General features: G+C 45.5%; 1 protein-coding gene and 1 long non-coding RNA gene across 7 annotated transcripts in view; one reads left to right on the forward strand and one right to left on the reverse strand.

Moving 5' to 3' along the window:
• The window catches only part of TULP4 (TUB like protein 4), a 242,909-nt gene that overhangs the window by 205,232 nt on the left and 11,577 nt on the right, over nucleotides 1-26,100 (forward strand). For all 6 annotated transcript variants that reach the window (XM_060617011.3, XM_060617012.3, XM_078447515.2 and 3 more), the window contains 6 exons: nucleotides 5,152-5,318; nucleotides 12,799-13,023; nucleotides 14,254-14,488; nucleotides 18,979-19,123; nucleotides 21,723-21,867; nucleotides 23,136-23,229. In XM_060617011.3, coding sequence (XP_060472994.2) covers nucleotides 5,152-5,318; nucleotides 12,799-13,023; nucleotides 14,254-14,488; nucleotides 18,979-19,123; nucleotides 21,723-21,867; nucleotides 23,136-23,229 — 1,011 coding nt within the window. The remainder of the gene's footprint in view (nucleotides 1-5,151; nucleotides 5,319-12,798; nucleotides 13,024-14,253; nucleotides 14,489-18,978; nucleotides 19,124-21,722; nucleotides 21,868-23,135; nucleotides 23,230-26,100) is intronic.
• LOC132667800 (uncharacterized) lies at nucleotides 1,185-4,825 on the reverse strand. Its single transcript, XR_009605369.3, has 2 exons — nucleotides 3,045-4,825; nucleotides 1,185-2,017 (listed from the first exon to the last, which is right to left on the reverse strand). It is a non-coding gene; the product is annotated as an uncharacterized LOC132667800 (long non-coding RNA).

The raw sequence follows: 26,100 nt of genomic DNA on the forward strand, positions 1-26,100 counted from the left end.
TCAGGACTGAAATTAACATCTTACCAGTCAGTTCCCTTGTATTTCTCATATGGCAAATTTTTCTGAATCTTTGTCGTCTTGCTTACCTGTGGAAACTTTTTTTAATTCCTTGAATGTGTTGTTTTGTTTTCTGTCTGTGAAACTAGATTGCACTGGAGCAGCACTTCTGACACATCCCCACCAAGCCTGTGGTGGAAGGTTAGGAATGCATATGAGGTGGCTTGTGAAGGTGACCCTGGGTGGCCTTCCCAAGTGTGAAAGTTTTTGACTTGAGTTTCATCTTAAAAATACAGGCAAATTTAGCATTCTTCCCATTGCCTGACTAGAAATCTAAATCTAATCTAAATCTTTCACACTTTCATGGGGGGACATGCTTTTGCACGGAGTCGTCTTAATTGCAGGAAGTTAGGTAAAATTTAAGTGAGCTGATGTCATCCGATCGGCGCTGGATGTAGGCAGTTTCTCTTTCTGTCTTGGTTTCAGAATATTATGAGGACTCAGTCTTACATGTGCTATCAACGGCAGCAGGTTGTTTTGTTTTGTTTTGTTTTTTGTCCACAACTTCATGGGGTAAATACTAGGAAGAGATCGCCAGAATCTGCCAAGGTGGCGTGTGGCAACTTGCTCCGTCCATGGTCATCTGTCCTGTGGTGGACAGGTCGGTCACTTGTCATATAGGGTGGACTGAAACGGGTTAGTCTTTCTCTGTTACTGTCTCAAAGAAATATCATCAGAGAGCTTGTCTCAAAGAAATATCATCAGAGAGCTTCTCCAGTGAAAAAACATGACTCATGATATTTTCTGCTTTATCACCAACATTGTAATTTATGTTGTTGCCAAAGAACACAGAATGGCAGATAGCTCACGGTCCCTGTGATCACCCTCTTCTCCGCCACCTGTTACACTGTGTTTTGATTGCAGATTCATAGGGTGGTGGGTGATTTTGTTTTGCAGATGTTTGCTGAGGAGATTCTGCCTTAAAGAAGAATCTGCTAAGTGTCCCAACTTAGGGGACTTCTCTTTATCACATAGTGAACCATAAATTAGTACACCTTTTTGGGGTTTTTACCTTTTGTAGTTACTGTACTTTTTATTGAGAATGTAGGGGAAGAAAGACTGTTTTCCCCCTACAGATCTTAGGTTTTCTGACTGGGACCCTATAAATTACACTGACCAAAGACAGGTTGACTAGAGAAAAAGAAACAAGTTTATTAACACATGCATTGCATTTAGCTGTGGAAGCTTTCAGAGATGAGTAACTCAAATGGGTGGGTAGAGCTTGGGCTTATATTGCATGTTAACAGCAGAACAGAACGTTTTTGGAAAAGTGACAAGACAAAGGGAAAGGACTTAAAGTTTCTAGGGTAGCAGATTGTGGGAAGGTAAACAGGGAGGACTAATGGAAGATAACGGCCAGTTCCTGAAGTTTGTCATGTAGATTCTTCTGGAGCTGTGTGTGGGCTGATGAGGGTCCAGAGTTGTCTCCAGCGATTAGCTTCTGTCCTTCCTGGTCAGGGGGCAGAGTGGGCAAGTGCCTGCACAAATTTACACCCTGCTTTTGGGCAAATAGGGGAAAAGAGAGAGCATTTTTGTATCTGCTCTTTCTCAGTTGCCTTCAGCTCAAAATAGTTTTTATATGCCGGTGTGGCGTCTTTTGAGGTAGCATATTCTCTTACCCTTCAAGGAAAAAACAATTCAGCGATGCGCTCAGAAACTCTGACCTAGACACTTCATCCGTTGCCGTAAAGCAAGCTCTCAAAGGCACTGCTCATTTCACCCACATTTGTCTTAAAATCAAAGAATTTAAACTCCTAGGGTTTGTTTCTTTGTTTTACAGCATTTCCTCTTTTTGTCACTTCATTGCACCACACTGGTAAAAGCCAAGAGCGGGTTTTGAAGGAGAGTGGTTCCAGTCAGTGGTGCTGTCTGCCTCTGCGGTCTGTGCTGATAGAGGTTGGGTCCATCCTCACTGAATACACGCCGCTGTTGCTCAGTCCTCCACATGTTCACAGAAGCACTGTTATTAAAGGGAAAAAGTACATGTTATTTTACCATCACACACTTTGCTACTTAATTTGTTTCTCCTTTGTGCACATGCTCATTTTCTCTCTGGCAACACAAAATCCACGTGTACACACACAAGTACACATGTATCTAATGACTAATAGATGAATCACTAACGTGGGCATCCAAGAGACAAAGGCCCCCGTGAACCTCACTCAGGCTTCCAACCAGCAGCTCAAGTACACGTGGTGTTTGGTAAGAGCGCTATTCTTTCTCCACGAATACTTGGCTGCCTGTATTTGACCCAGCACTAACTTTCCACACAAGGGGCTCTTGTTAATATAAAAGGACCAAATTTTCTCACCGCACACTACAAGTCAAATTTTGACCCTTCCGGCTCTTACCAAGAAAGATCCATAAGATTGTCTAGCTAACGTAGAATTGTGTGACTCTGGTAATTTTTTTGTGTATAAAATGTTTAAGAGACCAAAAATCCACAGACACTTCAAAATCATCAAGAGCTGGGCGCCTCGCTGGCTCAGCCAGTAGAGCATATGACTCTTGATATCAGGGTCATGGGTTCGAGCCCCATGTTCAGCATAGAGATTACTTTTAAAAAATCAAGGAAAATCAGTGCTTTAGGAGGATGGGCCTCTTTTGTGCCTTGGAAGTCCCCACATCCTTAGAGACTCTGCTGAGAGCTTCAGGAAAAGTGAAAAGAGGCTTACTGAATAAAGCATTTAGTTCGTTCCTTCTGGCTTATATTTTGACACAAATTTTTAGAGGCTTAGAAACTGTGAAATTATTACTAAAAGATCGGGCAAAGGCATTGGGGATTATTTTCTATTCTAATATAAACTTATAAAAACTTCCTGGGACAGGATAGTTTCTGTCCTGACCACATCTAGGCTTCTGTTTCCTTCTTTATGGAAGTGAAATCTAGAAAATGAATAAATATGTGATTTTTCTTTGATTTTGTAGTAATTTATGAGGATTTTAGAGTCCCACCCTGGGGATTCAGCCCCTGTGGAGGTACTCACACAGCCCTGGTTGCCACTGAACAGTCCGTGGTTTTTCTTTCTTACTCCCACTCCTGAATTCCTTGTGACGGGGTTTTCTGGGGTAAGCTGGCTCCCCTGGTGAACGCCTGCCCATCATGTGCATCAGGACTGGCTCAGGCCCTTGATGCTGCTGGTTGTGTCATCGTCGGAACAAGAAGTGGTGTTACTCCTACAGAACTTGTTCTCTTTTAAACAGTGACTTGGCTGTGGAGACCACGGCTGTCTCAGTATGACTTGGTGACTGCGGGGACGAGCTCCCTGGGCGTCTGCTTGTGGCTGCGCGGACTCCTGCTCCCCGGGCCCAGGCGCCCGTGTGGGGAGCAGAGCCTCTGGTCGCCGAGCAGTGTCTGAGCAGACTGTGTGTCTGCGCCAGCCCCTACGGGGACAGCAGCCCAGCAGCAGCCCACTTTTCTGAGGGGCAAGTTCAAAGAATCTTACTAAAACAATAGCAAGAAGAACGGTGCAGGTTCGTCACTCACCACCTGACCGAAGCGGGTTAGCGGCAGAACCGCGGGAATTGGGTGCTGTCCTCTTCGTTTATGCAGTTGCAGGGACGCTGTCATCCTAAACAACCGCAGACTCTGCTTGTGTCACCTTTACCTGTCAGCATTAGTGGCTCTTCCTCTTGACTTCCTTGTGTTGCCAAAACTGTCATCCAGAGAAGGTCATTTCAGTTTCATTGTCATGGCCGGCTTCTCACCAGAGCACCTGAGCCCTTTGGATACCCGAGCACAGTGAAATACGTGCACAAATCCTCAAGCCTTCCCCCCTCTCATCTTTTTTGAGATCTTACTCACCAGGATATTTGGATGATGCTTTTAACTTATTTTTCATTTCCTGGTTTGTACTTGTCCTTATTCATATCCTTTTATAAGAAAAAGTGGGGGGGGGGGGGAAGCTCCTTTTATTGATGCTTTCACTGACTCAGATGGTAGAGATTTTTCGTTCTGTGTTTGTAGCTGGGTTCACTCAGCCCTCTGCTGCCTCCGTCTCTAGTTCCTGTCGGTGGCTCACCTGATGGGCTGGCTCTCACTTCCCTGGGTCCAGAGAGCCATCTTGTCCTGGGACCACAGTCTGGTCTTCAAAGGAAGTCACAGAGCACTGGTGACCTCAGAATGTGCTGTTACTAACATCAGAGTCAGCACCGCGTGTGAATAAGAGCAAGGTGCTGTGATGGTTTGTGACCTGATGGAGCCCAGGCCTTGCTGGCATCTGGTCCCGGCTCTGAGACGTGTCCTGTCATGACAGGGCACCGTCAGCTCCATCCAGCCTCTCTCAGGCCTCTGAGTTCTGGATATCAGTGCTCTCTGTAAGAGCCAGATAGGCTTCTGGGGCCTTGATGGAGAACTATGTTCTAAATCTTATTAGTACTATTAGCTTGTTTTACCAGCCAGAATAAGTAAATTGCCACGTTGGGATTTGACAAACCCTTTCGTAGCCATTTTTATAGGTACCGAGTGGCTTGGTAGGTGGGCATCACATCTCCAGGGTGAAAATTTCTGACAATTTCTGACAACACTCCATCCAACAGAAGTATTTATCTTCTTTTCTAAGCCCTCATAACATCCCAATGTGGAATAAAAGTCAAGGCCTTCATATGCAGATAAGTCCTTTATCTGAACTTTATCTGCCCAGTGGTGCACAGAAATCAAATGAATATAAACTTAGAATTTGCTCTTGACTTACTTTTTGCATTTGTAAATTCTTAGAGTCATCGCTGAGGGCAGGGACACAAGCAGCAGATGGAGAGTCATGGGATTAATGATCTTACCTGCTCCCTCAGATTTCTGCACATCCCTCTACGGTAATGCCGGTGTTGAAGTTAGGTATTTAATATGCCGGCTTCATCACGTGGTTTGGCCTGATACAGCTTGGTGTCAGGGAGCTGTGCTCCCCATCCATGTGATAGACACCTGTTTAAATAGAGTCTGTACTGTCTTCAGAGAAATGGGTAGCTATTGTCTTCGTGAGAGAAAGGGTAAGAGCTGCCATTGTATTTGCTCAGCAGCTCTGTTTTCTAAACTACTTCAGTGAAGGTTCAGGGAGGGTCACATCCTCATGCTGACTGTCTTCTTTGTGATTTCAGAGGTGGTGGCCCAGTGGTGCACGCAGGGAGACCTCCTGGCCGTCTCTGGCATGGAACGGCAGACCCAGCTCAGTGACCTCCCCAATGGCCCTCTTCTGAAGAGTGCCATGGTCAAGTTCTACAATGTCCGCGGGGAGCACATCTTCACCCTGGACACGCTTGTGCAAGTAAGGATGTGTGTCAGACCTTCATTGTAACGCCACTGTGTTAGTATGCTCTCCGGGCTCCATTAAACACCGTGAGGTGGCTGTAGTTCCTATAATTATCTTCGACAGATTTTAATCTTTCGTTGACCTTAATTAAATTATGGAGTGCAAGCCAGAAGAAATAAGGGAGAAACATGTTTTTGCCTTTAACCAAAATACTTTGTTACATCCCCCACTGAAAAGAGTGGACAATGAGTAAGCAGAGGGAGCTGGTGTTTATCGTCAGGCAGAAATTAGCACTTACAGAAGTATGTGCTGAATCTTCATTTATTCACTCTGATGTTATGTTTTCTATGCCAGTAATGTACTTCTACATCTTAGCTAAATGACTGTTAAACAGTAAGTAAGAAAGCTTAAAAATCTTTGGGAAAGAAAGGTAGCCCTTTTCTATTTGTTTTTATTTCCCAGAGATCTGTAGACCACTTCATTTCTGATTTGGATCAGCTCTCGTGGAGGACGAAATTCTTAGTGGGGTGTAGTGGAGACAGGTCTGAGAGTGAGTTGATGATTGACTGGGGCAATAATAAACTAAAGACTTCTTTTCTAACCTTACCCAGCTCAAAGAGGCAGGTATACCAGATTCGGGGAAATTTGCAATTAGATGCAGACATTGATTATTTAAATATAGCTCTCTTTTTTTGGTTGTGGAAAAACACACATAATAGAATTTGCAGTCTTAATCATTTTTAAGTGTATAGTTCAGTATTGTCAATTGTATTACGTTATTGCGCAACCAATCTCCAAACGTTTTCATCTTAACAAAACTGAAACTGCAGGTGCATTGTCTGGAACATAGTAGGTGCTCAGTGAATATTTGCTGGTGGATTGATGGATGGACAGTTGTCAACATATGCTCTTTTTAGTGCTTTCTGCTGATAGTTTGAACCAGGAGGCTATGTGCCTTCTCACTCAGATGTCGTGCTGACTTTCTATCCCTACCCTGACAGGTGGGAGAGGATGGGCATTTCCAGCTCTTTCTGAGTTAATAAGGCTTTTACAGTTATTAAAAAACTTATTTGTGAATTGAAGTAATGAAACACACTCCCAGTATATTCAGTGTTGTCCACTCTTCAAACTGACTCAGGGCACCCCTCCTGCTGGTATTCTGTCCCTTCCACAAGGATTGCCCTCCCTGCCATCTCAGCTGGGGGAAATCATCCTTAACGCCAGCACGGTCACATCCTTATGTAAATCTGCCCAACAGCTGCAACCCCTCTTCTCCATGAAGCATCCCCCTGGGATGTTTGATACTTCTGAAATTTATTACACTTTTCTGTGTACTTGTCTTACCTTCTTGAAGTCAAAGACCACACTTTCTTCATTTCTTTGAAATGCCTGGAATATGGTAGACGCTCAACGGCCTCATCCAGTGTAGAAGTTCTCACCAACTGTAACATACAACTGTGAAACTAACATAGGTCTTGAATTTTAACTGTTTGGGGCTCAGAGATAGGAAGGGAACTTAGCTGATCATCCTTTGGGGAAAAATATCCATATAGTGTCTCAGAATTTTAATAAATTATTCTTTTTTTCATTTGAGGATCTGTGTAAACCATTGAAAAAAAATTGCCTCAATAATACAAAGTAAAGTAATGGTGTTACTAAAAATCAAGTACAACAGGGTGCCTGGGTGGCTCAGTCGGTTGAATAACCAACTCTTGATTGTGGCTCAGGTCATGATCCCAGGGTCAGTGGATTAAGCCCTACATCAGGCTCTGCAGCTGAGTGCAGAGCCTGCTCAGGATTCTCTCTCTCCCTCCCTCCCTCCCTCCCTCCCTCCCTCTTACCCTCTCCTCCCCCCCGCCACTCCCCCACTCATGCGCTCTCTTTCTCTCTAAAAAAAAATAAATAAAATTTAAAAAATCAAGTACAACATTAATTATAGAGAGCACCAACTTTTTTCTGTAATGATTCTAAAATTACATGTTATCTGTGCTGTTTCAAGTTGTCCGAGGGCAGGGACATTTTTATAGCAGGAAGGAAGTTAGGAAATTTATTGGGCTGTTTATAGAAAGAACTAAATGCAATTTAGATTGGATAATTTATTTCCAAGTTAATTAGATTGTAGGTTATTGCGTACAAAGCCGTTGCTGGGCACAAACTTGCGGCAGCCTCAGCTTTAAAATGGATTCTCCTGATTTACTCATAACAGCAATGCCCATGGCTGAAGCTCTTCAAAGGAAATACACTGCAATTCATTTTCCTTTCTTTTCCTTTCCTTTCTACCTGTTGTAGTTGAAAATCCTGTAATTTACCTCATTAGCTATTTCTGGGACCATCTATATGTAGTTGCATATCTGTTCATCTACAGCAGATGTTTAGAGTTCGCATTACTGACTGAAGTTTGCAGGCTTCAGTAATTTGGGTCTGGGTTGTTGGTTGGTTGGTTGGTTTTGTTGTGGCTTTATGAATGTTTGTTTGCATTAAAGGCATGTTGGAGGAGTTGGCTTATATTCTGTAAGGTTCCTTTGTTGATATAATTAGGGTAAAATGTTAAGAGAGAAGGGAGAGGAAGAGATGGATGTGGAAACTGAAAAGTGAAATGAGAGATTGCAGGTATGGTCATAGACTCTGTACTCAAGAAGGAAAGTCTGTTAGCAAAGGTATATATTGACCCTTTTTGTTGAGGACTAACTGTACCTATTTTTTTAAAAAAAATTTTGTTTAACGTTTATTCATTTTTGAGAAACAGAGAGAGACAGAGCATGAGTGGGGAAGGGGCAGAGAGAGGGAGACACAGAATCTGAAACAGGCTCCAGGCTCTGAGCTGTCAGTGCAGAGCCCGGACGTGGGGCTTGAACTCACGGACCGTGAGATCATGACCTGAGCCGAAGTCAGACGCTCAACCGACTGAGCCACCCAGGTGCCCCTGTACCTATCCTTACGAAGCTGCCACAGAAGTGCTTTTTCCATGGTTTGCTAGAAATGGATGAGAAGAAAGTCCTTCCTGGGATTGTCAGCTTTGAAAATATAAGAATGGTGCATTTTCTAAAACTGCAGTTTGGGTGCCTGAATGCTGAGCTGGCTTTTACTACTTACTGCCCCTTAGTCAGCGGCCAAATCATTACAGCTTAATATTCAAAACTGTCCGTGGCTCCACCAACACAGTTTGATGGTGACCAGTCACCCAACTTGGTCTGTTTAACAGTGAACTGTTCTAGAAGGCTTTCTTTCTTTGTACACACTTGTACAAACATTAGACATTCCCTTCGTACACACCTTTACAGACATTATACACATCCCCTTCCAATGTTAGACATTGGAACGCATTTCCTCTAAGACAGAAAACATTCTACTTCCTAGGGGAGCTGTGGAAAGGAGGGGCAGAGCTGCTCTGGCTGTAGGAGGCTGGGAGGGCCCTCTGGCACCCACAGGGTCAGACAGCTCCATGGGCTGGTCCCTGGTCCTCAGCTGGGAGCCCTCATCAGCCAGAAACAGTGGGTTCGGACAGCCTCACTGTCCCTCTCTTGGGACAGCTGGATTTAACCCTTTTGTTGTCTTTCTTGAGCAGCTTATCTTTAATATGAAAAGAACAGCCTGTTTTTCATTCCCCTTAGATTTTTAGAGGACTCCATGCAACTCACTGCAGTATACAAAAATAGTAATATGGTGAGGAAGCTTTCAATTTTTTAGAATAAATAGACTGCCCGTCTCAGTCAGGCCTTTGCTAAAACTACCTCCTTGGAGCAGCCTTCTCTGCCCCCCTTTGTCTGAAACGACCGCCTTGCTCTTTCTCAAGGCCCCTATCCTGACATGATCAGCATGGTCAGGTACTCTCCATCAGAGAGACTGAGATGTGCATCTCTCTTCCTGTCCTACCTCACAGTGTCAGCTCCACGAGGGCAGGGATTTTATTTTATTCTGTGTTGGTCCCCAACACTTGGAATGTGTGTGGCCCATTGCAGACATTTGACAGACAGCTAACTGGATGACTGACTGGCAGCACAGTAGATGAACAGATGCCCAGATGAGTGTGCGGTGTGCTTCGTGGGCAGCAGGAGGTGAGGCTCGCGAGTGTGTGGCGTGTCTTCATGTGCCAGAAGGGGCTGAGACTGACCATTCACTAATAAAGTCCCTGTGCTATAGCCAAGGACGGAAGAGGAGCAGACTCACTTGCCTCCCTCACGTGGATCGGCATCAGACAGCGAGACAGGCAGGTCTTCAAGTGGTCAACTTGACTGTGCGCTAACCACTCACCAGACCTCCATACAAATAGCATCTCTCTCCAGCTAATACCTGTCCTTGTTTCATCAAACTCACCGGAGCCCTGGATTTCTACTACACTGATGCTCCCCGAAATGTAGCTCACGTTCTTGTCCTTTTGCTTTGGATTTAGACACGCACAGTATGTGAACTTGCCCACACAAATTAAGATTTGAATGTTACCAACTTCACAATTCTGGCCATCAGTTCTAAAAATAGTCATTTTGTGTGATTTGAGAGAGATTAAGTCTGCAGATTTACAGCTGAGTTTTTCCCTAGCAGACAGCAACTGTTCAAAAGCATTAATCTGTGGGAGTTGTCTTAGTGTGCACCCGTATCTGTTCCCGGGTCTATTGGGATTAAACATTTGGTATGTTTCTCTTCTGCTGCAGCCAATCCTGGTAGGTGGGCAGTTCTTAGGGAAGATGGCGCTCTGTGGGCAGGCAGTGGATTCATGCTCTGCTGGCACCCCTGATCCTCGGGGACGGAGGGCAGAAGTCCCTGATTGGGGGGCAGCTGAATCAAGACACCCCCACCCCACATCTGTGGCATGTGCGCCTTGAGTCTTATTGTTTCCAAAGCAGCAGAACATTTGTAGGGAGGGTTTTGTAGGCTGAAGTACCCATAAACAGCACAGGAAAATCAGCACCAGAAGGAAATGAGACATTAAAAAAATAAGATGACATATTTAAAAAAGTATAAAGTATTCAAAAGGGTATAAAAGGATTTTGTGTGTGGTTTCGTATTTATTTGTTTATTTTCACCTCTATTGAGATATAGGTGACATGAATGTTGTGTAAGTTAGAGTACACAAGTGTGGATTTGATACACTTGTATATTATAACAGAATTGCCATCGTAAGGTTCACTGGCACCTCCATCACGGCACACAATTACCATTTCTTTTTTGTGGGAAGAACGTTTTAAGATATAGTCTCTTAGCAGCTTTCAATACACAGTATAGTCTTTCTCCTGGTGTATAGGACTTAAGGGTATCCTGAGGTCATGTCCCTACTGCCAAGCCTCCCCCATTCAGTAGGAATTACAATAATCAGTTCCCCACATCAGGGAGATCTCAAAACCTTGAGACAAGAGGATCAGCTCTATCTGTAAATGCTTCTTTATTTTTCTAATATAGCCTTAAAATTTAGTATGGAAAGGTACCAGTATTTATTTTGCTGCTTTACATCTTACAGGGAGTATATGCTATAAAAATAAGTTACAGGCAAATTCTCTTTATTTCTATTTCTTATTTTATTAAGTTTGTTAGTGGGACATTATACATTCTTTAGGTGGTTATATCCGTACGCTAACAGAGAGGAGGCAGCATCTTGTGGTAGGTGAGCATAAGCTGTGGAGTTGAGAGGAAATGGGTGAGAATTGTAGCTCACAGTGTATTAGCTGCAACTAAGTAGCCTCTCTGAGCTTCAGTTTCCTCACCTGTTAAATAGGAATAACGATACCTACATGGTAGAATTGAAAGGATTAAATGAGATGTTATATGTACTTATTGAGATGTAAGAGAGATAATTTTTTTAATGTTTATTTTGAGAGAGAGGGAGACACAGAAGGTGAAGCAGGCTCCAGGCTCTAAGCTATCAGCACAGAGCCCGATGCGGGGCTCAAACCCACACACCGTGAGATCATGACCTGAGCTGAAGTCAGACGCTTAACCAACTGAGCCACCCAAGGCTGCCCAGAGAGAGAATTTTTATCCACGTTGAAAGTCTGTATAAGTGGCTCAAGTTCATTTGTACAAAGGGATAAACGATACATACTTATCATAATGGTAATTTTATGTAAGATCCTCCCAAAACATGTAATCAACTGTTACCATGAAAAGCAGAAACCAGAAGGACAGAGGGGACAGGGATTAATGACAGCAAAGGAATTTTTGTGTAATTTTTATGCCTTCTCTGCTTTGTCTTTAGTACTGATTATGGCTTACTCTAAGTTAACAGGCCCCTGTATGGAGTTGGCCCCGGGTGTGGGATCCTCTTGTAAGGAGGCGTATTTTAGAAGTACTCTGGAGGCCCGCACACTTGAGTTCTAGGTTCCCACCCACGGCTGCCTGGGCTTACAGAGATGGAAATAAAAGATGGAGTATCTTCAGCCTTGCATTTTGTTTTGAAGTTGAAACCCGGATTAGCTGACCCTGGAGGCTATTTTAAGCAGGTGTCTTAATCTGTTCCTTTTATCTTGATATTTGTCACTGAAGTGTGAAAATTCTGTTCTTGTCATTCCTATAATAGATCTGATATCCCCACTTCTGATCTTTGAAACCCCTCAAGACCTCGTTAAGTTAGAGCCCCATCCAGCTGGACAGAAATGAACAGATTCTCCTGTGGCTTTGCTATCACAGCCCTCTGCCGCTTCCCTTCTTCCTTGGTTGATCCTGGCTGGCACCCCCGAGCCTTGGATTTTTTTTTTTTTTTTTCAATATAACTAGTCACTGACTTGCATCTTTGGATTTCATCCTGCCTGTTCAAAGCAGTGGTGTCCACAACGCCCTGGAGTGGCCACCGCAGAAACTGGGTCCTCTTTCCACATAGCTTTTAGCTTTCCTTAGCTCCAGGGCTGCTGAGGGTGACAGTGATTCAGTGCCTGTGGGTTATAACCTGTGATCGGTTCCAGAAGCACCTTCGGCATCTTGCCTCTCTTTCTGTCCTCACAGCTCCCGTTTTACTCGTGACAACACGAGAGGCTTCCCGGGATTGTATGATGGTCCCCAGGCCACACGGTACATGACCCCAGGCCCAGTGTTGATTTGACGCTAAAATGCTCCTTGTTGGGACAAAAGGGGGACAAAAATGCTATCTGCTCTACCTCCTTGCCACTACTGCCTCAAGCCACAGGAACTACCACCAATTTCTTAGGGATCCAGATAACGAGAGTTTCAGTAAGGAAGGTGTCTTACTGTTCCCCAGACTAATTGCATCTTCTGGCAGAGACATTAGAGCTAAGTTAGGTTTTACGATACCAAATTAAATGAGATAATACATGTGAAAGAACTTCACAGAACTATTCCAGTCAGTGCCTTGTGTTCTGGCCTGGGGATCTGACTACTTTCCAATGAAAATACTGAATTTGTGTAATGTAGTATTTCGTTATCTATTGTGCTTTTTAAAACCAATATTCTCAAAAACTGTTCAGTCACTTTATTTTACTTGAGACACGCTTGCATCGTCTTCTTACCACAAGAGCAGAAGCCTAAGTATAGCCTCCCTCACTTCCTGCAGCGCCCCATTGTCTCCATCTGCTGGGGACATCGGGACTCGCGGCTGCTGATGGCTTCAGGACCAGCCCTGTACGTGGTGCGCGTGGAGCACCGCGTGTCCAGCCTGCAGCTGCTGTGCCAGCAGGCCATCGCCAGCGCCCTGCGAGAAGACAAGGACGTCAGCAAGCTGACCCTGCCCCCCCGCCTTTGCTCCTACCTCTCTACCGCCTTCATCCCCACCATCAAGGTAAAGCCCGTCCACCCTCCCTTCTCTTCCTCCCCCATGCTGGCTGCCTGCCTGCTCCCAGAGGGCAGGTGAGATTCCCAGAGCAGGAGCGCAAAGGCCATGTCTGCTCCTCGGCGAGCGTATCCAGGTGACGGATTCTTGCAAGTGCAGTGTGTCCCTGGCACGAGAAGCGTCCACCAGAGACTTGCCTTGTGTGAGGGGCGTAAGCTTCTTGTGGCAGAGGCGGTATTGGGAGCTTGACTGCCGTGCCATCCTGATCATCTGTCTGCTTGGTTCAGTCCTCACTTCCTGGCAGGTGCTTCAGAAAAGCAAGAAACGCGTTCCTAGAAGTTTGAGTAGTTTGCTCCGTCACTAGTTACGGGAATGGTCAGAGTGAACCCTGTCCTGAGGATTGAATTACTGCGCTGAGGAGGGGCGACCTCCATCCAGCACTCGCTGTCACTTGTCCTTTATATTGATTGCAACTCGAGAATTAGTCCGTGTACTGGTGGTGTGTGGACTGTATCTGCCAGTTGCTAGTCAAGTGTGGCTTTCCTCCTAACCTCAGGCCTCGGCACCTTACATTCTTTCCCGTGTTCTCTTTTTTGTATCCTAGCTCTGCTTCTAAGTATCAGATTGACTTGTTCGAGGTTACTTTTTTCTTAAAATATCAGTTTTAGAATCTGTTGGGATGTTTTTTCTTTTTTTTTTTTTTTTCTTTTTTTTTATTTTTTTTTTATTTTTGGGACAGAGAGAGACAGAGCATGAACGGGGGAGGGGCAGAGAGAGAGGGAGACACAGAATCGGAAACAGGCTCCAGGCTCCGAGCCATCAGCCCAGAGCCTGACGCGGGGCTCGAACTCACGGACCGCGAGATCGTGACCTGGGTGAAGTCGGACGCTTAACCGACTGCGCCACCCAGGCGCCCCTGTTGGGATGTTTTTTCAAGTTGCTTAATGATCTTGGTTGTGAACCAGTGATTCTCAACGCTAGCTGCACATTAAAATCACATGGGGAGTTTTTAGAAAATGCACATGCCCAGGCCCACCCCCCAGAGAATCCAGTTTCATTGCTTGAGGTGGGATCCCAGCTTAGGTATTTTTTAAAGCTCCCAGGAGATTCTTACGTGCACCCACAGTTGAGAATGGCTGCTCTCCATCACACGGTTAACACTCCCTGAGCTATCAGCCAGTGCTCTGTTGGAGTAATCAGTGCTGTCTGTACTCTTTTCTTTCCATGTCCTGCCTCCAGCCCCCAATTCCAGACCCCAACAACATGCGAGACTTTGTCAGCTACCCCTCGGCTGGCAACGAGCGTCTGCACTGCACCATGAAGCGCACAGAGGACGACCCGGAGGTGGGCGGCCCGTGCTACACCCTCTACCTGGAGTACCTGGGCGGGCTTGTGCCCATCCTCAAGGGGCGACGCATCAGCAAGCTGCGGCCAGAGTTTGTCATCATGGACCCCCGGACAGATAGCAAATCAGGTGGGCCTCCACACCCTGTTTTGAGGACTCGTGTTCCTGACAGCCCGTGCAAAGTTAATGCTTACTTAAGAAATGTGGGCCTGTGTTTTGGCTAGCGTGGAACATCCTTGAAGCTGCTCCGTTTCCAAAATTGTATTGAAGCTAATGACTCTTCAAATGTACTTTCCGGTGGGTTTTTAACAGCACCCGTAAGACTTCGCTTGCTCGGGGCCGTGGATCGAGGGAACGTAACTCACTGTCTGGGGGAGGCTGGCACAGGCTTTTTGGGAATAATAGGTTCCTCTTTTAGTTATTATCAGGCATTATCGAGGGCCTTCATGTACTGCTGAGACAAGCTGAAAATCATCGTGAGGTACATCTCTGTCTCCCAGAGCGAATGATGGAATTAAAATCTTCAAACCTTCAGCCTACTCCTCAGCCTCCTACTAGAATCTTCCTTCTGCTCCTTACTAATCCACCATTAACCGCTTTTTAGCTGGTTACCACGGAAAATTCCTTGCTCATCCATAAAGATTTTGGCATGATGAATCACTCTGCCTTTCTGAAAACTCTCCCCTATATTGATCTTCATTACTCAGTTGGTGTACTCGAGGTGCTCGCTGCATGCTTCCTCTGGGGTCCTACACTGTGAGCCTCCAGAGCCAAGGAACTTTGCTGTTTCTCTTTGCACTATGGACACTTGCCCAGTGTCCTAAGCTAGTGACTGTGAGGCCCACACGCCCCGCCGGCGATAACGCCGGCTCAGATGTTCCACTGCTCCCTGTGAAATCCTGCTCGTCACCTGCAGCAGCGGGAGAAACACTGCCTTCCCTGCCAGTCACTTGTCAGTTGGGCTGCCGGTGCCTTGTCTCCCCCACCTCCCCTGCGGAGTCCCGAGGGCCTGGACGGAGGGAACTCAGTGCCTGACCTTGAGAGGACAAGTCGAAAGGGATTTGTTTGATGGGTGCACACTCATCCTCTCCACTTCCCCAGCCCCGCTCCCTCTCCCACCCATCAGACTGGCCTCTGCCCCTCGTGTCCCTGAAGCCCTGGGATGCGCTGGTGTCACGGCGCAGTGAGCGTCTTCAGCCTGACGTGCTTGCCCACTCCGATAGTTCACGTAGCTGCCCCCACTCTGTGTGCCCTCCATGATTCGTGCAGCGTCTGTGGCCGCACTCTGCCGTCTGTGTTACCGTGTAAAGTTGAGAGCAGTAGGACCGTACTTTGAAACAGTAGCTGTTGGTCCATTTTTTTGTCTTTTGGTTCATGCAGTGAATGAGCACCAAGAGCAGGGAAGGTGAGTGGAAGAACTGGAGGCTGGTAGGGAGGCAGGCGGAGAGGAGGGAGAAGATTCAGAAGGAAGGAAGGCGAAGTGAGGAGGGCAGGAGGGCAGTGGGCATCGCAGAAGCTGTGGCTTCAGGGGAAGGGAGAGGAGCAGTGCCCAAAGTGGGCGGGCTGTGGAAGGCGCACACCACAGGGTCATTGTCCCTGAGGCTCCCTGCCGTGTGTACAAGTTTATAAAACCTGTACTGAGATGGAACGTTGAAGGGAGCTGACATGAAGCGCTTGCTTCTGCCCCCACGTGCATAAATTCCCACTAAAAATCAGGCAGAAGAAGCAGGCAGGGGTACCATGGGGCACCGAGGCCGGGGGCCAGACCACTGGCCCAACACCTGCTTCTGCAGACTGTTCCCATCCCTCAGCTCGTGCTGTGCACAGATTGGCTCAAGTGCTAGCAGTCCTCTGGGGAATAAGGTGCTTTATTTTTGTAATTAAACAAATCTAAAAGTTATAAAGCATAGCACATCAACAGTATGTATTCACTACCCTCTCTGTCTGTCGTCTTTGAATCTCCTGTGGTTGTGGGTAACGCCGGGGCATCTCTGCTTTCGGGCAGTTTATAAACCCCTTTGGGTGACAAGACAACGCTTGGAAAGTTCAGGAAAAACATCAAGATTTTATTTATTTTTAATTTTTTTAACATTTTTATTTATTTTTGAGAGACAGAGAAAGAGAGAGAGAAAAAACGGGAGGAGCAGAGAGAGAGGAGAGGAGAGAATCCCAAGCAGGCTCTGTCTGCCCCGTGAGCACAGAGCCCGATGCAGGGCTCGAACTCACGAACTGTGAGAACGTGACCTGAGCCAGAATTCAAGAGTGGGCAGTTTAACCCACTGAGCCACCCAGGTGCCCCAAAACATCAAGATTTTAATACCTCAAGACAGGAATAGAAGATGTGTCACAAGGCAGAATATGACTAATTGCCAACCAAATGGTATACGCAGACTGGTACAGAGGAGGAAAAGATTCCGGACTTTGGGAAGCCTAGAATTTCTCACGAGCTGATTAACTCTTTCAAGCCTGCACATCATTGTTTCTCAGAATGTGGTCCATGGGCCACCTCCCTGCAGGTCACCTGGGGCGCTTCTCTAAAAGCAGGCTGCCAGACCTGCCCCTTAGCTTCATTCAGGAGGTCTGGGGCAAGGCCCCCAAGTCCAGTGCCCAGGTGGGAGTTGTACTCCAAAGCTCGTGCGTGCTGTTGTAAATGCTCTCCAGGCAACCCAACAAACACACTCCTCAAAACTACCAGTGTGTATTTTTATAATTGAGAGCATGCATGAGAGCATTTTTTTTTAGCATAAATCCACAAATTTTTTAAAGGAATCTTTAGTTAGAGCTTACTACAGGTGGAATTGTGTCCCCCTGAAATTCATATGTTGAACCCTTACTCCCATTGTTACTATATTTGGAGATACAGCTTTTAGAGGGTGATTAAGGTTCAATGAGGCTGTGAGGGCGGAATCTCAATAGGATTGATGGCTTGTAAGGAAAGGGAGAGAGCTCTCTCTCCACACACACACACTAAGGAAAGGCCATGTGTGGACACAGTGAGAGGGTGGCCGACTACAGGCCAAGCAGAGAGTCCTTACCAGAACCTGATCACGCTGGCACCCTGACCTCGGACCTCCAACTCCAGAACTGAGACATAAATTTCTGTTTATAAGCCACCCAGTCTGGCATTTTGTTATAGCAGCCCAAATGGATTAAGACATGAGTAAAGGAAAAAAGCAAATGTTATGACATATAGCCAACTGTGAAATCTTGGATTAGCAAGCAGGTCAGGAGCTGAGTGGACAACACGTTACTGAGTTTTCTCAGTCAGTGAACTGGCCCCGTGCTCATGAGCACACAGAAACCTTCTGGGGGTTTACATGCCCATGTGAGTCAGGGCCAAGCTTCCTCTGGCTAAGTGACTCCTAACTTAAGTAATGGAAAGCGCTGCTCAAGGCCTGTGAGTGAAGCCTCTTTATTTGATCGAACTCAGATGCACACCAGTCTAGCTTGCTGTGTTCACGAGTCACGCCTTCTGATGAGGAGGTAGTTTAAGAAGAGGGTGATGTGGGCACACAGACTGGGCCTCAGTCAGCCTGCTTCCAGGTAGCATGCATGCCAGACAGCATACTCTGCTTCCAGTGGCCTCCGAGAGGCCCCTGTTCACAGATGTCCCCTCCATATGTTCAGAAACACTAGAGATTAGTTTATATTAACACACTTATCCTTTCAAATGTAAACAGCTTTTTTTGAATGATAAAATTACTCAGATTCTATCAATCATTTCATTGCAGTTGGACAACTCAGCTTTTTTATTACCTGGCAAGGTTCTTGGAGCCTTGAGGGAATGAGGCTTTTTGTCAGCAAAACAAAGTGATTTTGAAGATGGGCTACCTGCAGTGAGGGTAGAGCAGCATTTGGGGAGTGAAGGGATGTGAGGGGTGAGAGGAAGGCAGCAAAGGAGAAAAGATTTCGAGGAAGGTGTCCTATATGACCTCCATCTACTCTGCAGTTTTGTGATGGCCCAACCTCTGTGCACACTGGCTTCTGCCTTAGGACCTCTAATTTCTGCCTGGTGGCCGGTTGTGAAAATTATCTCTAGCAGCTTGTGTCCAGGCACCCTCAGCAGAGCCCAGGCCCTCCACTGACAGGCCTCATGCACAGGCATTCCTTCCAGCTGCTACTCGAAGCGGGCCAACTAAACTGGGAACCCCTGCAGTGGAGCTGACTCTGTCAGGTCTCTAGTCCAGAGCAGGCGTGGAACCAGAAGAGGCCATCACAGGGCCCAGGTCAGGGCCCAGCAGGTTCTTGGGTCAGCAAGCCCCTTGCTCGGCCCAGGTCCCCAGGCTGCCTGCAAACTCGTACGAACACAGATAGATACCTGGTGTGATGGGACGTTCCAGCTTTTGGCCTGGTAAACACTGCAGAACTGTTTTATGTATTACAGAGGCATGAAAATTCCATGTCCACTTTGATAACAGTAGAAGTAATTGCCTCCTTTTGCTTAGAAAATGTAATAGCATAAAAACGTAGAAAGGAAACCATGCTCTGGTCCTTTCTATTTCAAACTCTCGACTTAAATGCCGGCTTGTAGAGTCGGTCTGTCCCATAGTTTCCAGTGATAGTGATCCTTGTTAGGGTCTGATACCACTTCCCAGAGTCTTCTGGTTGTGTCTCCCCAGATGAAATCTACGGCAACAGCTTGATCTCCGCCATGCTCGACAGCTGTAACTGCTCAGACTCCAGTGACATCGAACTGAGTGACGACTGGGCTGCCAAGAAATCCCCCAAAATCTCCCGAGCTAGCAAATCACCCAAACTCCCAAGGTAATCTCGCTCTTTAGGGGTGTTCTTCCTCTTTTGTGCCTCTGGAGGTGTGTCTGTGTTGTGTCTGCAGGAGAGCCCAGCAAGAGGGCATCCCTGCCTTTCATCTGGAAGATACGCCCTCAATAATTACAGCTTTCGTTTCTTCTTTCCTCTGGGTAGAAGAAATCCATCCAGTAGGAGTTTTTCTAAACTTTCAGACCTTCTAAGGGTTAGCACTGATGGTGGATGGCATGGGGTGGCCGTAGCTCCCTGGCTTACTTGTTTGTTCTTCTAGTAAGGAAAAGGTTTTACAGGGAATGTACTGTAATGTGTTGAAGAGAATGCCAAGTTAAATACCTATAATGCTGTGATTGGAAATAAATCGTAAATTTAAAAAATTTTAGATCCTAAAGGTTTGTCCTGTAGAGTGGCGAAAAGCTAAGAGTAGATACAAGGGCCTGTGGGGTCTTAGATAAGAGGCCCCCTGCTCTGACTCCACTACTGAAGGCTATATAACCTTGAATGAATCTGTGAGCTGGATTGCAGTATCCTTATTTACGGAAGGTAAAGGGTGGGGCAGAGCTTCACTGAGATCTCTTTAGCTCTAAAATTCTGTGATACTGTACAAAATTAAGATAGAATTTATGTATGGATAACATACCTGCCCAGATCTCAAGCATGTAATTTACTGTGCAGTTGATAAACCAGTGTATCTACCGCCCAGTTGAAGGTAACATTTCAGTCATCCCGAAAAGTGCCTCGTGCCCCTTCCCATTCGATACCCACTCCCCAGAGCCAGCACTGTTCTAATTTTTGTCACCACAGACTAGTTTCACTTGTTCTGGGATTTCATATAAATGGCGTCAAACATTACATACTTTTTCTTTTTTTTTTTTTTTTTTTAACTCTTGCTCAACATAATGACTGAGATCCATTGGCGTCAAGTGTATCCGTAGTTTGTTTTTCTTTTTTGCTCTATGGTTTCAATTGTAATGAATATACTATAGTTTGTTTATTCCATTTACTCATTGACCTCTGGTAATGAGACTTTTTGCGGACACATGCGCTCCTCTGTCTCGGGCAGGGGAGTCGTGGGGCCATGGCACATGTTTAACTTCCCCAGAAACTGCCAAACAGTATTCCAAGGTGCCTGTAGTACTCTGAGTTCTGCCAGCAGTGTATGTGAGACTTCTGTTTTCCCCCACGATTGCACTGTCCTTGTCAGAAAATAATTTTATCCATTCTGGTGGGTGCGTAGGGCTATCTTAACATCTCTAGTGATTGGTGATGCCACCCAGCTTTTCATATGTTAATCGGCCATTTGGATATCTTCTTTTATAAAGTGTCTGTTAAGCCTGTGGCCCATTTTTTATCGAGTTGTTTTTCTGTTACCAGGTTGTAAGATTCTTTATGCATTTTAGCTATGGGTTTTTGGGCAGAGACATGGAGTGCCACATGGCTAACGTCATACGAATTTTTTCTTTTATGATTAGTGCTTCTTGCATCCTGTTTGGGAAATCTTTGTGTACCCTTAGGTCGTGAAGACATCCCTTTGTTCTTTTCCAGAAACTTTGTAGTTTTAGCTTTCATACTTCAGTCTCGGATTAATTTTTGTGTATGGGGTGACTTTTTCTTGTATAGATATCCAGTTGCTCAAGCAATTTATTTTTTCATCTTTATTCTGAGCTTGTTAAAATTGCAAATAAAACTGTGAACTTCTCTACACTTCTACAGTGTTTCGGCTTTTCCCTTAATTAAGGGAGGACATTTAACACATAAGCAACCAAATCCTTCACCTGTAAATGTCCTTTCACAGTGCCCGAATATGGCATTCCCTGAGGCTGCTCCTGCTTCCCTCTGTCTTTCCCTGTGTCGAATCCCCCTACTTGCAAAGGCCAGACAGTCCTCACACAGAACTGTAACCAGCTCGGGCCTCTGTCTGCCTGTGCTTCGGGGCCCCTGGTGTTGTATCACAGTCTCAGGTAGTACCTCTGAGGCTCAGTGCTTTCTTTTTATTGATTGCCATCAAGCTTAACATACTCATTTTTCTAGCATTCTCTGTGGGGTAGGCTGGCATTAACACGTGTCCCCATGTTATAAATAGAGGAACTAAGGACCAGAGATATAATGTAGGAACAGAAAACAACAGAAAAGCTGTAGACCCACAGATTTGATTTAAATATCACAGCTGGTGAAAGGCTAGAAAAGTCCATTGAAATCCTGACATTGTGTTAGGAATCGCAAAATCATTTGGCCTTAGGGTGAAATATGTCTCTTCCCACCTGCTATTTTCCCACATGCACGAGGCATGTGGATATTTCTAAACTTACTGTTAGTAGAAAGTGAAACACTGTTAATTCTCTGAGGTTCCTTACAAATGAATCACTTGATTTGGTCTAATCTCGCTGTATTTTTAAGTATCTATCACTTGGTACACAGTTCTCTTCTTCTTCCCTCATACTCACAAGGCAAAAGCAGGCGGCAGAGACTTGGAAAATGAAGGGGCCTTGCCCCCGGGAACACAGCACCATGGTGGCCACCAGAGCATGAAGGGGAGGGCCGAGGCAGCATGCGCCTCCCCCGCCTGTGGGGCCTGACCCTCCTGGCCTTGTCTCCACAGGATCAACATTGAGGCTCGGAAGTCTCCCAAGCTGTCCCGGGCTGCTCAGGAGATGTCCAGGTCTCCCCGGTTGCCGATGCGCAAGCCCTCCATTGGCTCACCCAGCCTGACGCGAAGAGAGTTTCCCTTTGAAGACATCACTCAGGTAGCATCTGGGGTCCGGGTCGGTGCCACGCATCGCTCCCCCGCCCTTCTCTCCCTCCTCAGCGTGTGCCCGACGGTGGCTGAACCCTTGGTGCATCACACCTGCACTCGCCACCCCAGTCTCCGTGCCGGCCACTGTCGTTCCAGACAAGGGGCGTAGAGAACCAGAGCCCTGTTCTCCCTCCTCGCCACCCTGCCCTCAGGCAGGCCCCGACACCTCCACATCCCCAGGACCTCCTTTCCACCTCAGACACACCCCCATGGCCACATGGGTCTTTCCACGGGCAGCTCTGGTTGAGACGTACCCTCCCTCTGCCCTCTCAAGCCACTTCCGACCCTTTGGTGACTCTCAGTGTCCACAACAGCCCATCCCTGGTGGTGGCCCCACAGTCTGTGCTGCCCGTCTCTCCATCCTGGTCCCCGCGACATCCTCCAAGTGCCACAGCCTTGCTGTTGACCGGCCTCTTTCTGTGCTTGTGCCTTTGCTGTACTGGGTCACTGGGGTGACCCAGCTTACCCTCTCCATCTCCTCCCCTTGTTTCTGCCGGCGTGCTTCCAGATAGAACTCAGCCTCCGTGGTGAAGGCTTCTTTCCCTGGCTCAGCCACAGTGGTCCCCAAGCATCTTGTTTACAACATTTCTCAGTCACTTCCTTTATGCCTTATATCCTCCAGTAGGTAATAAGCTCTTTGAGGAGCTGGTTTTAATTCATCTTTGTTGTTGCTCTTGCACACACACGCACACTCATGGCTTAAGCATATTGGTAATTAAAAAAAAATTTTTTTCTTAATTGAATTGAATGAGAAAATAGGTAATTGGGTAGTGTGGGGACATACTGGTATCAGTGCAACTAGCGTTTCCAGGAGAAATATCAAGGGTAAAAATGGATCCAGAGCTAGGTGTAACCCCTCTAGTCCAGTGACTGTGGGAAAGGAGAGGTGAAGAAAAATGTGCCCAGATCGCCTTTGTGGCCTTTTTAACCTACACATGTGCAGACACACTGGGACACATCTGTTCCTCACTTCCAGCCCGAGAATCCCAGCTCAGTGAGCCACCATGAGCCACGATTCAGAAACAGGTGCCTGGCATGTTACAGTTAGCTTCCGGTCTTAAAAATGGTGGAATGATACAGAGAGTGAATATTTCCAACATTACCCACCTGTGTCTTTTTTAAGCAAAAATGTTAATATTCTTCCTAAGTGATCAATAGAAGATATAAAAATAGATTGTAATTTTTTTTCCTTTTTCTCCCCCCCCCTCCCTCCCACAGCACAACTATCTTGCTCAGGTCACGTCTAATATCTGGGGAACGAAGTTTAAGATTGTGGGCTTGGCTGCTTTCCTGCCAACCAACCTCGGTGCAGGTAAAAAACCGTGCCCTCTTCTCTGCCTGCTCTCCCAGGTGGAACTGAGACTTTTGAAAAGACCATTCAGATGAGCTCTTATGGCACCAAAAGATTAGTATGTACTTTATTTACCTCTACACTTTGACTCGAACCATCATAATTTCACAAAATTAGAATTATTACTCAAATTGGTTTTTTGCCAGCAGTGCTTTCAGTATTTTTATATAAGCCCTGACTTATGAAGAGACCGAAATAGCAGAAATCTCTAACAAAGCTCTGGTTATTTTGATTCGTGGCCTCTCACGGTGGGCAGGTTTTGGTACCAGTGTCTTTAGGTTCTTGAGTCCGAAGAAAGTTGGGAAGAAAGCGTTAAAGACTGTAAGAAGCTGGCTGACTGTCAGTACAGTTCTTTGTGGTAAAACTTCACAGATTTCATGTAGAAGTCCCAGATAAATACTCTGTGAGAAGTTTGAGCCCTGGAGGAAAATAGAACCATAGGAGTAAAAGCTGGGCTAGAACCCAGAATTTGCATTCTTTTCTGTACTCCTGCTTGAAGGAATAGGACTAACCTGTCATGTTTACTTCGTGTTTACTTCACTCCTTACTTCAGAAGGAGTGAAATGACAGAAGGTCCTTTTCAGAGCAGCTTCATCGCGATAGGCGCATCGCTGGGTGGTCTGAGGGCTTGTGCCGTCCCCCAGCCTTGCTGGATTGCCTGATCACTTAACACGCACACGTCTCTGGAAGGCGAGGTTTGTGTGTGGCTGGTGGACCCATCTTGAATGTGCTCTGTGTCCCCTACTAAAAATGGTTTGTGAAAAATTCTGAATCTGACTATTTAAGTTGTTTCAGACATCAGTAGATCCTTTCAGTTAAGTAATTCTTGCAAAGCAGATGTTAAAAAGACCTATGCCATGTATGCGTCTTAGGAGACTTATTAAACAGTGCTGTATTTGGATTTTTCATTTTGAGGTTTCTCAGCTCAAAGAAAAAGAGGAATAAAAATAACACATAAAACTGACGTAGGAAATAACCATAGACTGTCCCAGTATATACTGCAGAGAAATCTCTTAATAATATTTTCAACCACCTGCAAAGTCTCTGATGACCATGAAATTCTGTTCTTTAGTAATTCAGCCGTGCCCCACTGATGTGCTTGGTGATTCTAGTAACCACTGTGCAAGCGTTGCGATCACCCCACGTCAGTACGCTGAGGCCTGAGCCATCTGCCTATTTCAGTAAACATTGAAAAAAGGAATGGAATTTTAATGAATCTTTTCCTTCTAGATGTTGAGTAGATCCACACATAAGTCAACAAGAACCTTAACATGGGAGAGCCTAGAAGTGCCTTCAAGGTACGGGATACTCCAGTGTGAGGGATTCAAGTGCCCAAAATAAAAGCTTTCTGTGTGACTGCAATGAAATCATTATCCTAACCATTGACCGTTTAAAAAAAAGCATGTTAGCTATTATATTCATTTGTTAAGCTAAGAGAATTTTCCATTTGATTCTACTAGAGAAGAAATTATCTCTTAGCTTTTAGAAGGTATGTTACCTGTGGTACCCTATTAAACAATCTTTGTCACCCTAATGGATTTTAAAGTGAGTACTGTTGGATATTTTATATTAGATAATTGTGCTGGATAATTTGTTTCCTTCAATTAGAATTATCTGGCTCATGAAATTTTTTTATTTTTAATTTTTTGCTTTCTCAATTTTAAAAATATGGAATAAATTCAAATTCAAAAGATTTGAAGCAGTATATAGTAAAAATCTTTCTCTTCACCTCTGGCCACCTAGTTTTCTCCCCCTGGAGGCAACTGACACAATTTTTAATCCCTCCTCAGATTTTAAATTTTATTTCTTTTTATCAATCTGAACAACAAAGAATAGCACTTTAATGCATGCATTAATTCTTAAGCCAGAGAGAACTGTCCGGAATTTTAAAGCCAAAATTCATATTCTCTTTTGTGAGCAAGAGAGATGAACACATGAATAAGACCTGTGATGAGCACTCGGTTGGAAAAGTCTTCTTAGCCCTCACCAGCCCAAGCGCCAGCCTCACACAGGTATTTCATCACCAGAAGGCCTGCGGTGCCGTGGGAGTGCCAGCCAGGCGCCTCTGGGCACTGGCGGGGACAGCAGTGGAGACAGAACTGTGCTTACCTTAGCAGAAACTAGGGATAACAGTAATAATTACAGAACCTCTACTTACCTCACAGGGAAGAGTACAAAACATAAAAGAAAGCTGATGGGCTGGTGTCATCCTGACTTCAGCCTACTGCAAGCCCTAAATTCAGATTTATTGGTTTTAACTTATTTTGTCTCATCTAAATATTTTAATTGCCATCTAGGCATTCTCTTAAATGTCCTTATTGATCCAATAAAATCTTAGCATTTAAAGAAACAGTGTGAAGGGGCACCTGGGTGGCTCAGTCAGTTAAGCGTCTGGCTCTTGATCTTGGCTCGGTCATGATCTCACTGTTCCTGAGATTGCGCCTCAAGCCAGGTTCTGCGCTGCCAGGGTGGAGCCTGCTTGGGACTCTCTCTCTCCCTCGCTGTCTGCCTCTCCAGTTGCACTCTCCCTCTCTCTCTTCTGTAAATAAATAAACAAACTTAAGAAAAAATTAAAAATAAAGAAATGGTGTGGAAGTTCCCTAAATCACTATCCTGATCATGAAATGGCAGTTGAAAGTCAGGGAAACAAGAATCCAGTCCTGAGTAAGAGCAGTGTTTCATTCTTCCCTGATCCACGTCATCCCATCTTCTAGTTGCCTGAGATCCCCCTGAGCGTGACATTCTGGATATCCCAACAATTTTACTAAGTTATCCTTCTGATCACAAATGAGGCTTTTAAAATACGTATTTATCATACCCTAGCTCATTCCA

The sequence above is a fragment of the Panthera onca genome, chromosome B2 (assembly GCF_046562875.1).
Source record: "Panthera onca isolate mPanOnc1 chromosome B2, mPanOnc1 haplotype 2, whole genome shotgun sequence".
Lineage (NCBI taxonomy): Eukaryota > Metazoa > Chordata > Mammalia > Carnivora > Felidae > Panthera > Panthera onca.